This window comes from Phalacrocorax carbo, chromosome 15 (genome assembly GCF_963921805.1).
Source record: "Phalacrocorax carbo chromosome 15, bPhaCar2.1, whole genome shotgun sequence".
Lineage (NCBI taxonomy): Eukaryota > Metazoa > Chordata > Aves > Suliformes > Phalacrocoracidae > Phalacrocorax > Phalacrocorax carbo.
In genome coordinates, this window is record NC_087527.1 from 727,582 (window position 1) to 741,703 (window position 14,122).

The following is a 14,122-nucleotide window of genomic DNA, read 5'->3' on the forward strand; positions in this document are numbered from 1 at the left end:
ATTCCTGAAACTACTGTTAGCCACTAAAGCTGCCTGGAATGTGACAAGGCAGTTAGCACAGGAGCACAGGATTCCCAAATAAAGAATACATCTTTCACAAGACAGCCAACTCTAGAAATAGTAAGTTCTTAAGTATTAATTGGCAGACTTTACAACTCTTTAAAATGCCATTTTTTCAAAGGGAGAAACAATCAAAATATGCTAAACGTTCTTCCCATTATAAGGGCAAGAAAAATTAAAAGAAAACAGCTGTGTTAGCAGCATTCCATGCGGAACTGTATTATTCATCTGGATAACACATCTGAAGTCTCAACCAGCATCCCAGCTAAAAGGTAGTGCTTAGGACTTATCAGTTGCTTTACATCATGACTTTCAGATTCTGCAGGTTTGTAACTTCTAGCTTCCATACATATTCATGTTAAAAACTATATGCCAGACATTATGATTCTATACATTAAGAATGAAAGTACACTTGCGTAATGAAAAAAAAGTTGCATCTCACTTCATTCTATGTAGCCGCTTTTTGCAGTTGCAAATTTCAGAACAGTTAGGAACATTGATCACGATATTGTGGAAAGGGCATGGATGGAGTTTGTGCCATTTACAAAGAGCAGCTGCAAAACAAAAGGGAGCCTGGGAAGAGAACATATTTGTTCTGCATGCAGCTGTTAGAAATACAGATAATTTACATAGAGAAACAGGCATTTGTATGGGTAAAATCCTCTAGGACAAGAATATTTTTACTGAATCGCGTAGGAAATGGTATAGCTTTCTAAAAAGATTTATAAAAGACTGAAACAAAACATTACTCCGAGGCTCTAGTTTGATGTGCATCTAAGCTGGCTTTTCTGCTAGGAAAAAGCCACTGTTCTATCCCGTTCTGCTCCATGGCTTACCCACTGTGCTGTGTAAACTGAAGCCTTTTCAAAGGGCTCCTTCCTCCCAGGAGCCAGATCAGTTCCCTGATCTGCTACATCACACAGCCGTGCAGAACAGCAGATGCAATGCAAGTACCAATGGGAAAATAAAAATGTTGGAGGGCTACAAAATCGACAAAGCCCCCACTATTTGTGTGGGGAGAAAGAGCTGAGCACAAACTACTACTGCAGGACAAACCTCTGTTAGCCTGTAATCTAATCAGACTTCATATCTAATCTAAACTAATTTTGTGGGCATGGGAGTAGAGAGGGAGGGAAACAACCTTGTGATGCAACTATCGCCTAAAACAAGGTATTAAAAAAGGCATAGAACAGTGATTTTCTATTTTGCTACTGAATCCGCCAATTGGCTGGCAAATGTGATAGTTCAGACTATCAGCTGTCAGCATTTTTACCTTGTTGAAAGAGTAAGGAAATTAGATTAAGCTTTTAGACACTTACAGTATGAGTACCTGTTATCAAGCAAAAGAGGTCAAGATGTGACTCAGGTTAAAGAAAAAAAAAAAAACAAAACAAAACCACTGAGTAAAATACACACTGTCTGACATTAGTCATCTCCAGTCCTTGCTGAACAAAGGAATTTAAGACAGCCATTCTCTTTCTGACTTACCCATGAACTATTTCTAGTCTAGGTTGGAAGGCACTGCTTCCTCTGCAGCCAATTAGTAAACAGTTTCTCAAAACTGTAACGCTATACTCTTGGCAAAGAAAACTATTTAGCAAAGCTTTGGAAAAATTACAAACCAGCAGCTCTTTTTTTCTTAATGCTCCATAATGGCAACCATCCTTGACTTTTAAAAATATACGCTACAAAAATACTTTTATTTTTTTAATGACAGCAAAATCAGTGTCAGATGTTTATCAAACAGCTTTTTCCTCAAGGAAGAAGAGTTTCTCCCATTTACTGAAAACAGGGCAAATCTGCTTAGCATTAAAACCCCTACATTAAAATATGAAGAATTAGAAAACAACATCATTAGAAATGCTCGTCCAGACCTATTTTGATTTTCTATATAAAAAACCCACTTTATAATTATACAATTTTCTGTTTTCCCCCACATCTTTCTTTCAGTGCAATGAACCCTGAATGATTACTTCTACAATTAATTTCATCTTAGTTTTTCAACATTTATATCCTATTTACTGCACCTCATTCGAATCCATTTTTTAATATATATCTCTAATTATTCCTACCTGGGATTTTCTTTGATGCTTGCCATTGCTGCATTTGAGTGCTTGAAACATCAAACTTCACAACAATCTGTAATTAAGTGGTTGCATTTTGCAAACAGAAGCCTATACAGGTGAATACTGAAAACACATTCTAAGTTTTAATATTCAAATGCTGGTGTCCAAGTCCTGGCTTTTCAGGGACACTGGATTTGCAATTCATTTGTATGAAATACAGCTGTCATTTAATTACAGTTCTGAGTGTTAGCATGGTCACAAGCTCATTAGCTAAAGAAGTAAAAAAAAAAAAAATCTTAAACATAACACATTGTTATTTGCAGAGTATTTTTTAACAGATTAAAAAGCTCAAAGTGGCTGGCAGTTAACCTTCTGCTATAATAATGTGTCGGGGGTAGTGAGGGTTGCTGAACATTTGCAGAAGTCTTGGGCAAAGCGGGAGCCAAAAACCTACAAAAAAGTAACCTACAAAAAGGCATTCTGAAGCAGACAAACAGACTGATCTCTGGAACAGTGTTCAGCTGTACAGAAGGGTGGGTCTCAGTTCCCTCCTGTGCTTACTGTCCACACACTGAGAACTCATCAAAAAAGGACAAATCTATGGAACAATGCATAGTGCAAGAAGCCCACCCAAAGCTGAACACTGGTTCCTGGTTATATCTTAAAGGGGATAATTAAAAAAAAACCAACTTACTATAATTAGAAAGTCATTTTCAATTTCTCAGCATTTTTACTGGCTGAATTAAGATTGGTATAGTACTGGAACCATGTAGTTCTAGCCCTTAATAGGGGCTTTTCATTCAATATCCTACTCAAAGTTTTCTGCATCATACACACTTACTTTAAGGACCAAATAAATTAGTAAGATGTTGCAATAAAAGTTATTTACTGCTAGCTATGGTTGGGGTATTTTTGACAAGGAGTATTAAATTAAATTCATAATACACACACCAATTCATCAAATCTAAGAGAAGTTCCTACAACCACTATGAGGAAAACAATGTATCAAATGGTTCATCTACAAGATCAAATATAAAACTACATGAGAAATTATTTTTAAAATACAACTTGTCATTAAGACTTCTTTCAAGCCAGTAATTAAAAATGTGATGTGCCAGTATCTCTAAGTGCAAAAAATACAAACAACTAACTTCGTTGCCTAAGTATGGAACAATCAAAGAAGATAAGAGTCGTCATTATTGTTAAGTCACAGAGTTGGCACAAAAACAGCTTAACAAGTAAAAGACATCTCACCATATGAGTAAGCCTGGCTGAAACACAACGTGGGGATAAGTCATAGTAATTTTCATTGTGCCTCAAACATACAATTGTCAAATTCTAATCCTACACCCAAACATAGCCAGAAGTGTTACTAATATAAGTAAAATTGTGAAAGCATACTGGGTCAAATTTCTTCAGTGTTAGATCCTCCTCCTCCTTTATCTCACTGAGAGGTATAACATAAGAAACTTGATAAGTAAACTACAGAGGACTTCTGTTTCCATAGTCTTTGAGAGGTTTCTAGAAATACAAAATCAGTAGTGCCAGCAAGCATCAAAAGATTAAAGTTAAGAAAACTGCAAGATATGTTGGGTGGCAGAGGAAAGGGGGAGCACCGGGAGACAATCTAGCTGAAACCAGGCTTGCAAGTTCATCCGCAAAGTATTTATCATTCTTAGATAAAAGAAAAGCAAGAAGAAAAGAGAGAAAGGGAACGCACCTTTTGACTTCAGTAATCCTGCATAGCTACTACAGAGAGACCTCAACCCTTACTACTTCTTTAATTTTACATCTTTATTTGCCAGTTATTTAAATGGCCTATCTGGCTTACTGTAGGCGACAGTGCTTCAGGTCCCAGTTGCAGACACCAGCCCTTTTCCTTGTCCAGGGCAGCAGCAGCGCCACAGCTCTGCCTACTGGGCTGCAGAAAGGGAAAAGGACGTGGGTCCAGCCACATTTCCATGCCAGGAAAGGCAGGCAACCAGGCAGGCTCATACCATCCATCCAAGCCAGACATGTTTGCTCCCAGCTGAAAACTCCACACCAGCACACCTCAGTATGGCTGATTTTTCTTGGTTGTTGAAAACCATATGCTCCTAAATCTATTGCCCCGATTTGCTAATATAAGAGAAAACCTCTACCTTTGAACTTGTTCTAGGAACAAGAATCAACTTGTGAAAATTCAGCTCAAGCAGTACTTCACACAAAGCAAAGACCAAAACAGCTAGAAGAATGCAGCTGCACTGACCTGACACAGATCACTGATATCAGAAAGTTTCTCATGCTAGATACCTCATTAGTTCTTTTTTCAGAATTTGTAAATAGCTCTTATCAAATCCCATTAGTCACTGACACACCATTCAAGCATAATACATGACGCTACTATTAATATTCATCAGAATGCAGCTTCCACTCTGCTCCTTTTGCAGAATAGCAAAGTGTTGCAAGGTGTATTGCTTTCCATCTCATTACACCCTGCAATATGAAAATACAGCATGAATGCCACACAACATCCTGCTACCCTCGCCAGTGCTGTGTAACTACCCAAATTCCCTTCAGTTACCCGTAAGACAAACCTCTAGTCTAAGCTGCATTAAAGACGTGCCTTATAATTCTACTCTTTTTAAAGCTTTATTGTTAAAATAAAATAACTAATAAGAACATTCTATTGGTTATTACCTTCAAAAGAGATGCTGATGCCCCAGTTTTGGAGAGTTTTGTTACTGCAGACACTGAGGAGCCGTTTTCTGGTTTGGCTTTTTCAGTTGTTTGAGTTTTATTTACTCCAGGCACTTTGGGCACTGAGCCAACACTCCTGCTTGCTTTCTTCATTCTGGGCTGCCTGTTTATGATGCATTTACAAACAAATCTACAAGCAGAAAGAAAGAAATTTTAAATATAAGATACAAAGGAAAAGCATTGCCTTTTTTATAATGCTCTGTGTAAGACCAGAAGTCCAGAATAGCAGTAAAGACCCACAAATTAGAGCCAAACAGAATGCATGTGACTGACCAATGGTTTCTGCTTTTTTTAAAAAGGAATTTTTACCGAGAACCAAGTGCTTACTACAGCTCCACTCCATTTTTTTTTTTCAGTTTTCTTTCCACAAACGACACTGAACTGAGGACATTTTATAAGTGACCCATGTTGCTGAGTCCATTTGTTAGCTAGCAAAAGAAAGCATTAGGGCAGCAGTGTTCCTTATTTCTGACTGTGGGAAGGAAAATACCGTAGGAGTACTCCGGCAACAGCCTGACTATCAACAACACTGGATCTGAGAAAAGCTTACCACCAAGTTGGTAACGTTGGTATTGAGAGAGTAACAGCTGTTACAGAGAAAAAAAGTATTCACTAAAAATTAAAAGAAGTTGAAAAATTCAGATTCCCTGAAACCATTTATTACTAAAAATCACATTAATAAACACATGGGATTTTACAAGATGGAATACTATTCATACAATTATGAGGATTTACCTCTGAGAAAAAAACAGAAGTAACCCCTCACATTCCACGGCCTGCAGTTAGGACACTTCAGTATCTTTACCTTGCCTTCAAGTTTTCTCAAACAGCAGGCAACAGTCAATATGGTCATTCTAACCATGAGCAAAAAACAAAACCCCGGAAGACAAAGCTGACTTTACTCAAACTAGGAGCAGCTGCAGCAGACCCGAACACAGCCGTTATCACAAGAATTGTCAATTCTGGAAGACAACCTAAGAAAGGGTAGACTGGTCAACTGCTGTAACTTGAAGCATGGACTACCAATAGGACTAGTCTCATTGGGACCTTCTTCCCTCTTGCACAAGTAGGATAGTCAGCAGCTGTTTTCTTCATCTCCCCTGAGTCAGAAGACATAGGATAGAAGATTAAGAGGAGGAAACTTCCACTCCCCTTTCAGTCTTACAGATTCTGGATGGAAGTAAGTGTTCAGCTTTATCTAAGTCCAATATCCTGTGGCTGATTACAAACACAAAATACATCCAGTTGTTTCCATCTCTCAAAAAGTGAAGCATTTCAACAGCACAAAAGCAGACTGATAATTGAGCGCATGAGATGTGCTACACAAAGCCACAGTGACCAGAAGTACTAATTAATTTCAGCTAACAAAATTAATGCCGTACCCTAACACACTCCCTCCTTCCCATCAGCACCTCAGCTGCACACAAGTATATTTCAAGTCTGACTTTAATGAAAGTCAGTAAAACTCCAGAGTTTTGCATCCTCAGACCCCTAATCACTGTTACCAGAAGCAACAGGAAGTTTCATTTTAAGACACTGAAAATATTTGTTTATAGCTTCCAGATTCCCTTTAGTTTGAAAGCTGGCATGAACAGACACAGAAAACATTGTTTGCTGTTGCAGTTTCATCATCAGAATGTCAAAAATGCACTGGTCCTGCCATACAGCTACTAGTAATCAGAACGCCTTCAGAGAAGATTAAATAACTGAGAGATAATTTAAAGTGAGACACTCCTAAGAAAACCAAAACCCAAACCAGAAAGGCCCCATGAAGATAATATGTTTGCTATACACACATAATTTTAAGTGGTACAACTGCCTACTAGACTCCAGAAGCAGATGCTAATATTTACAGGTGGGACCGAGTAAACACTAACATTTCTTGGCTTTTTCATGTTTATGAGTTGAACACTTACTTGTGCTTTTGATCTTATTCAATGAAAACTAAAACTGAAAAGACCAAAGAGGTTAGAGTTGTTTAGTAATGCTGGCATCATTACTACTGAATGATATTTTGACGTTCTACAGACTACATTAAAAAAGTTGCTCATAACATGCTTGAGAAATAAACAATTTTTCAGTGTACAGCTTGTTGTGAAGCTGACTGCATTTAAAAATTACCTCAAGGGAAAAAACCTGTACTCTTGCAACAAATCCAGTAGATCATAACCATAGCTTTTTGACAGCTCATAGTGGTGGAAAACCAGTGCTATAATGAAGAACGGGGTCCTGGCAACAATATGACTATCACACATTGGGGCAGAGCTTGACAACCTTGTCTGGCAATCTAGATAAAGCAGTAGCTCCAGCTGTCCTGCAGACATCCAGCAATGGCCATTTGCAATACACATTTACCAAGTCTACAGAACACATTCTTCAAGTCTGACACACCTTGTAACATGCCAGATACACACTGCACACATGATCTTTGCATGCACAGTAAAAGATCAAGACATTTGCGATCTGCTTATTATAGCAAGTAATACAGTAACATAACCCACTGGATGTATAATCTCAAAAAGAAATACAGGCTAACATTAGCTTTTACAGTACAAACCATTTATACTCTTACAAATATATCACAGAGGCCATCAGTGACAAAAGACTGTCTGAAGTCATGCGTTTCTCATCCATAGTGGAATTTTTAAAAAAAATGCATGTTTTAGAAGTCTTCCTGAAAACATGCAACAGTATTTGCTCCAAGAATAGCAACTGCATAGCAAAGTGATGTAAATAAGTGAAACTAAAAGTAACTAAATATCATTTTCATGTTTCATCACAGCATTACTTTAAAATATCCATAAATTTGACACTGAAAAACACTATTTGTGATTTACTGAAACTCAACAGTAGAAACTTCAAAGATACTTAGAGGTCAGGGAAGGTTAGGTACTCTGGTCCTGTTTTTCTTCCAGACAAACTAATCTCTAGCAGTTACTTTCTTACTGAAAGAAGATTGTGTAATTATAGTTTAAAAACTGAGAAGAAGATACAAATGAGTCCAACTTAACTTAAAATAAGGACAAGACATTAATTAGCATTACAGGTTCTAAAAGCAGTTGCTCACTCAGGCTCCCAAGGTGAATTTATGACCTCTCGGTGCCAATTTCTCACCACCACCCCCCCGCCTTCTCCAGGAAGGAAAAAAGAGGATGGGTTTTCAGCACTGAAAACAAAAGACATCAATATTGTTGAACTGTAAGTGGAAAAAGCCCTCCTTCACACAGTTTCTCAAAAGGCAGATATGACAGATAAAGACTACCTTTATGCTTCTAAAGAACACCACCACATTCCTTAGGAAGACACGGTATTAGGAACCAACAATTTATCTCTGCCCAACACTAAATTTTAAAATAAGAAATAAAACACTCACTAGCCACATGAAGCTTTACACAACACTAATAATTCAAATGAGAGCTAAAATATTATTTCACTATTGTTTTAAAAAGCAAATACTGCATAGGAAAATGTAGTTTATATTTTGCCCTAGGGAGAAATAAGGAATTACTGAAGACTTCCTTTCCCTTTACACACAACTCCTCCCACCTCAAAAAAAGGAGAAAGAAAAAAGAGTGAAGGAGAAGCTTAACACTAAAAAGTTGCAGTGGAATAGAGAGTTGTAACTTCATGAGACAGTCAGGAGAGAATTTTGGAGGTCCCACATATCACACTACTAACAAAATACACATCTATCAACAGTCACAAGATGTTGCTGGAAAATATTTGATTGATGCTAGCACTACAGTATCAATTATAAAATTAATCAGGATGGAAAAAAGCCAAAACAAGCCCAAAATATCAGATAGAAAGACTGCATTCCTGAACTCAAATGTAACTATTCACTCTAACCTGTATCCTTTCCCAGACGTGTCTCTTTCCACAGCACACATAGTACAGGAAACAAAAGGGAATCTTGTTCAGGAGCGTGCTCTCCTTGCTCTGGTGGAGGCATGTGAAACCAGTCCTGCGTTTTATACCAACTGCAAATACAACTCCATAAATAATAATTTAAAAGTGTTTTGCCCAATAGCATGGCTCTGCTCTTTACTGTAAACTGATATGACATAACCACCCAGCCAACATGAAATGCTTTCAGGGTTACTCTTATGTACTCTTCAGAAACGTGGAAACTGAAGGGGAGGGTATGATTTCTTACTGTGATTATTTTAATCTCATCCATTATTTAATATGCTTATTTATGCTCATATTGCTGTCACAAAAGTAAGGCTCAATTATAAGAGTCCAAAAAATAGGTTCCTGTGCCTGTAAGGTGAGAGAGGGTTAAACAGCAATGAATGTATGAGCCTTTTGATTTGGTTGAAAATACAAAGTATCAAGAAGTGTTAAGCAGTTTTATCTATTAAAAATTGTGAATTATTAGGAAATTTATAAATAATCTTAGAATTATTAGTTCCAGAAAAACAGAAAGAAATGATCCCTCAAATTTGAGGATACTGAGCATTTCTGAAACATCAAATACCCAAAATACAGAGGAAAACAGAAATATTCACATCTAAGAGCAATGGAATCGGTACACTTTCACTCTTTATTTGTACAAAGTTCTTTGGTTTTGATATATTTAGGATGACAACTTTTGCCCAAATAATTAGGGAATGACATTTCTAGGTCACTTACACAGTCCCAAAAGGCAGAACTGTGAAGAAAAGGTTATGAAATACAGCCTCTTCAACGCCTCGTAAAACACAGATTCAGAACTCCCCCAATTCTCCACGGGCAAGACAGCAGTCACCAACAACTTAACGTCTGGGATATGAAATAAGCTAGCCTAAACGACAGAGTTCTTTACATTTATAATGTCCAGAGCTCAAACTTCCAGCCTTCAAGCTGCACAAGCACTCTAAAACAATGTCTCTTGCTCAATAATTCCAAAAACATAATCCATTAACCACGGGACTCCCGAACCCCAGAGAAAGCAGCGCACTTGTTTTATTGCTTAAGATCAAGGCATCAGTTCTAGCGACTTGAAGGTTTGCTGATGCTAGAGGGTAATTTAAGACACCAAGGATAACAGGACACTGCATGGAATCACAGAAGACCCTTATGAGACTAACTGGACAATAAAAACAGCTAATAAAATTAGACATAGGTAACTCTCTTGGGAAAAGCAACCTCAGCTTCGTATATATAAATGTGCTCTCAGCTCATCAGTATTGCTCAGCAAGGCTTCAACGTTTTTATTCACACCTTCATTAAACTATCATTACGGTGTTTGGGGTAAGGCAAAAAAAGCAAAGCGATTCCAGGAATTATTAAAGAAAGGAATAGAAAACAAACCATAAAACACAAATATTGCACTCAACAAAACAGGTTTTTTGCCCATCTACCCACACTCAATTGATATCTGCAGTTCTGGTCTCTCAACCTCAAAAAAGGATTTCTTATAGACCTGAAAAAGATTCAGAAAGGGGCAAAAATAAGATCAAAGGTATATAATAGCTCCCATGAGACATCTCACAGGCAATATGACAAAAGCCTATCAAATCTTGAATGGCACTGAGAAGGCAGACGGGGACTGGCTTTTAATAATCTCTTCCAGCACTAGAACTAAGGACCAACAAATGAAGTTAGAGCCAGGTTCCAAGTCAGAAGAATGGGCATATTTTTAATGCAGATTGAAAGAATGTTGTTGCTGCATGAAGCGCAAGTGGAAGGGGAGACTGGACATGCACGAGGTAGCAGAATTCCCTAATGGATGCTAAACAGCTGAGCACAAAGGGCTCAGAAATCCCTCTGAGCCAAAAATAATTGCAGGACAGGAACGTAGTCAGGGTAGGAGGGAAGAGTTTGGTTTTGGATTTTTTTCCTGATGCATCTGCTGGCAGCCATGGCTGAACCCAAAGCACCAGGTGGGATGGATCCCTGCTCCAGTCAGGGCGGTGACTGCTACGTTCTTATGCCGTGAGGAAAATACACAGATGTCAATGATTTATGGGTGCTGCAATTTTGGAACAATTGCTGCAGGTAGTTATTTAGAGAGCAAAGACTTTCCTATTGCTTTCTATCTTAAAAATTCAAAAGGGCTTTTACAGTTTTCCATTACAACTTGTGGAAATACAAAAATAGGAATTCTACCTTTAAGTTACATTATCTGTTCACTATTTTCAAGCCACGTTTGCTATTGCTACTTCTCTTTCAAACAGAAGGGCAGAAAGACCAGAGCTTTGGGCAAGAATTGGCTGTTTTACACCTAAATTTTTCTACTCCTTCTTTGGAGAAAACTTCAGAACTGTAACGGCTGTGAGCAATGTGTAACCGTTGCAATACTTAACATTCCAGACAAGTGACAGGAACATTTACAGAAGAACTCCTAAACTTACCAACTGTGCTCTAAAAGCCTTTTCATAACAAAATTAAATAATGTAGTTTTGTTTTCAAGCTCCTACTTTAAACAACTGCTATTTCAAACCACTGCCGAGGAAACTAAAAACAACTGTTCAGCAACTAAATCCAGCCAATTATTCCTAATGTGGAGAATCTGCTTCACAAGGAAGGGAGCACTGTGCATAACTCTGTCTCAGCACCAACTTCTACACTGACTGTGCCTTCAGAAGCTTTCCTTTTTGAATTACAGTTTTGGAAACCAGAACAAAAGAGCAGGCAAAACTATACCTTATTGGTATCAATCCTACAGCTGGCTAAAAAATATTCCAAGTGGGCTAAGTACCCTGCAGCATGCCCATTATCTAGGGCTGCTCACACTGTAGATGAGAATACCATCCACATTATATAGGTTTTGTTTTACTTGTGATGGTAACACACGTAATGAAAAATATCCTTATATCTGAAGGCAGTCTGTGTGTCCCTTGAAGTGCAAGCTGAGATAAACCTCAACTGGCAGAACATGATAAAGGAAACAGGAGAGGGAACATAATATGAAGAATATTAGTATGATAAACATGGAGGGACACAAAAAAACTGGGTTTGGCTACATTGTCATTTTTCACTCCTTTTAGTAAATTTCACAGCTGCATCCAACTTTTAAGCTGTACACTAACAGGTGATGTAATATATACCTACTTCCTGGATAGTGATTATACCTCTATGTCAGAATTTAAAGCCTTAAACAAACTTCGCAGAAATCTCAACCTTCTCTGTAAACCCTCATGTTAATATTCCAATAAAATAGAACCAACTCTTATTTTGGCACTGTAGGTTTTCAAGGAGGGGGGCGGAAATTAACACAATAAATCTCCCAACGGACTGGCCAGTTTAACTATGAAAGCAGCTAGTCTAAAAAGTGGTACTTGGTCAGTTAACCATGTTAACTGAAAGCGTTCTTATCTATTGTTATTCCAAGCATGTCCTAAAGTAAGAGTTATTACAAAAATCAATAACCCTCCAGTTACAAAAGTGTATTAGGTGTCATATAACCCTAAATATATACACCATAATCCGTAACCAACAATCAGATTCCCCTGCACATATGGAAATTTCCCTTGCGCTGCCAGGGAAGTACTCTCAAAACCAGCAATGTATAATTTTAAGACCAGGGAATTTGGCAGAATAGCACAACAAAAGGTGCACGACTAACACAACAGCTTCCTTTTGTTTCAAACTGACTAGCTCAGTAGATAACTTTTCATTGCAATGTACTCTGTCTCTAGCACAGCTGTTCCCAAAAGTGACAGCTAGAGTAGGTGACCAGTGATGACCTTCTCCCTTTTGTCCATTTCAAACATCGTCAGCTGAACTCTTGTATTAACATGGTTGCAAAGGCTTCTGCAGCATAAAGTTCACAGGGAGAAGAAAGGCAGGCAGTAGCCAAGCTCCCATCAGAAAAAGGGGGACAGAGAAAGGACGTGCAACGTGCTATTTTAGGAGCTAGACCAGCAGCTCCCAATACAAGTATGTTGCAGGTAAAACCTGTGAGATAAATGAATAACTTCAACCAGGTCCCATCTTCATCCAAAACACTCTGTCAGATCTTCAGTTCATGCAAAAGCCCAAATCCTGTTTCCAGCATGGTTACCATGACAGATCTGTTCTTACCAGCTGTTGACTACTGTATTTTCAACTTGAGGACTTTCTATTGCCTGGATTTCTGGAGCTGGGAGGTGACCGGGTGCTCACTATGTCCACTTCACCACCGACCTGGTTTGGCAACATTCCTGAAGGCATTGCACAAAAAAAAAAAAAAAAAAAAAGAGAACAGGAGAAGCATTTGGAGACACATCCCCTAAGGACCTTCCCAGCCCCACCCCGGTGCTTATGGCTTTGGGATTCCCAGCCCCAGAAGGACCATCTTGGTCTCAGCTGGACCAGGGAATGGCCCATCCACAAGCCAGCCATCCTAAGGCTGGGGGAGGGAAGTGCCTGCTGGGGATTGCTTAACCTAGTCACAAAAACAGTTTAATTGTACCCTGCAACCAGAAAAGGCAGCCCCACACCTTCCTCAGTCCTCTCCCTTCTTTCCATTCTAGAGATCATAGCTCATTTTTTGATGAGTTGGTCTTTCAGTCAGATCAGGACTGATCTGACTCACCTCATAATTGCTAAATACTACGCAAAGAAAGCAGCAGAATTGGGAACTGGGAATAAGAAGGCATGCTCACCCTTTCAGAAACAGCATAGCCCCATATTTGTTTTAATTCAGTCTCAGGCTCTTGGACACCCAGCAACAGCCCTGATTTAAATGAACATCTTATTGCTGCCCAACCACTACCCCTTTCCACGCAAGATGACGAACTGGATAACTGTTATTTTTAAGCAATCAACACAAGACAAAACAGGGCACTCAGACCACTGCAGAGGGTCTGAAGATTGGCCATCTATTGATTTGAATTCTGTGCTCTGACCCACATCTTCCTTCACCTCCAAGACCTGTCAGCAGCACGCTCATTACTCAGTTTAAAATCCTTCAGGCTTGGCAGAGAAGAGACAGAACTGCATGCAAATCTTTCCTAAATACCCTGGTATCACTAGGGGAGGAGTATTTACCTACCCCAGTGTGGAAGCTGAAAGCCGTATATTTGAGTCATATAGGAGAAAAGTCTTTGGCACAGGATGGAGAGACTCCCATCTGCAGCCACTATTTCACCCCCCCAGGAAAACAGATAAGACACTGTTTCTCTCCCACATTTTTATTCCAAGCCTTCTGGAAAAGGATGAATCACTAACCAGTTTACGGAGTCCCTGTTTCCTTGGACAGTTTGGTTGTTGGAGCAATGCGGGACTCTACATGGGGGCGGAGCCTGGGAAAGCACTGAAAGTCCAGGACCAGTACGGCATCCCTACCT

The 14,122-nt window shown here is 38.9% G+C and overlaps 1 protein-coding gene across 3 annotated transcripts in view; it reads right to left on the reverse strand.

Moving 5' to 3' along the window:
* SPECC1L (sperm antigen with calponin homology and coiled-coil domains 1 like) overlaps positions 1-14,122 on the reverse strand; it is a 72,203-nt gene that overhangs the window by 52,928 nt on the left and 5,153 nt on the right. Inside the window, exons 2-3 of one of the 3 annotated variants that reach the window (XM_064466534.1) lie at positions 12,876-12,994; positions 4,806-4,995 (exon numbers count right to left, since the gene is read on the reverse strand). In XM_064466534.1, the coding sequence (XP_064322604.1) occupies positions 4,806-4,958 (153 nt within the window). In that variant the 5' untranslated portion in view covers positions 4,959-4,995; positions 12,876-12,994. Of the gene's footprint in view, positions 1-4,805; positions 4,996-8,714; positions 8,823-12,875; positions 12,995-14,122 lie in introns of those variants that run through there. The other 2 variants (XM_064466531.1, XM_064466532.1) reach the window with 2 other exon arrangements.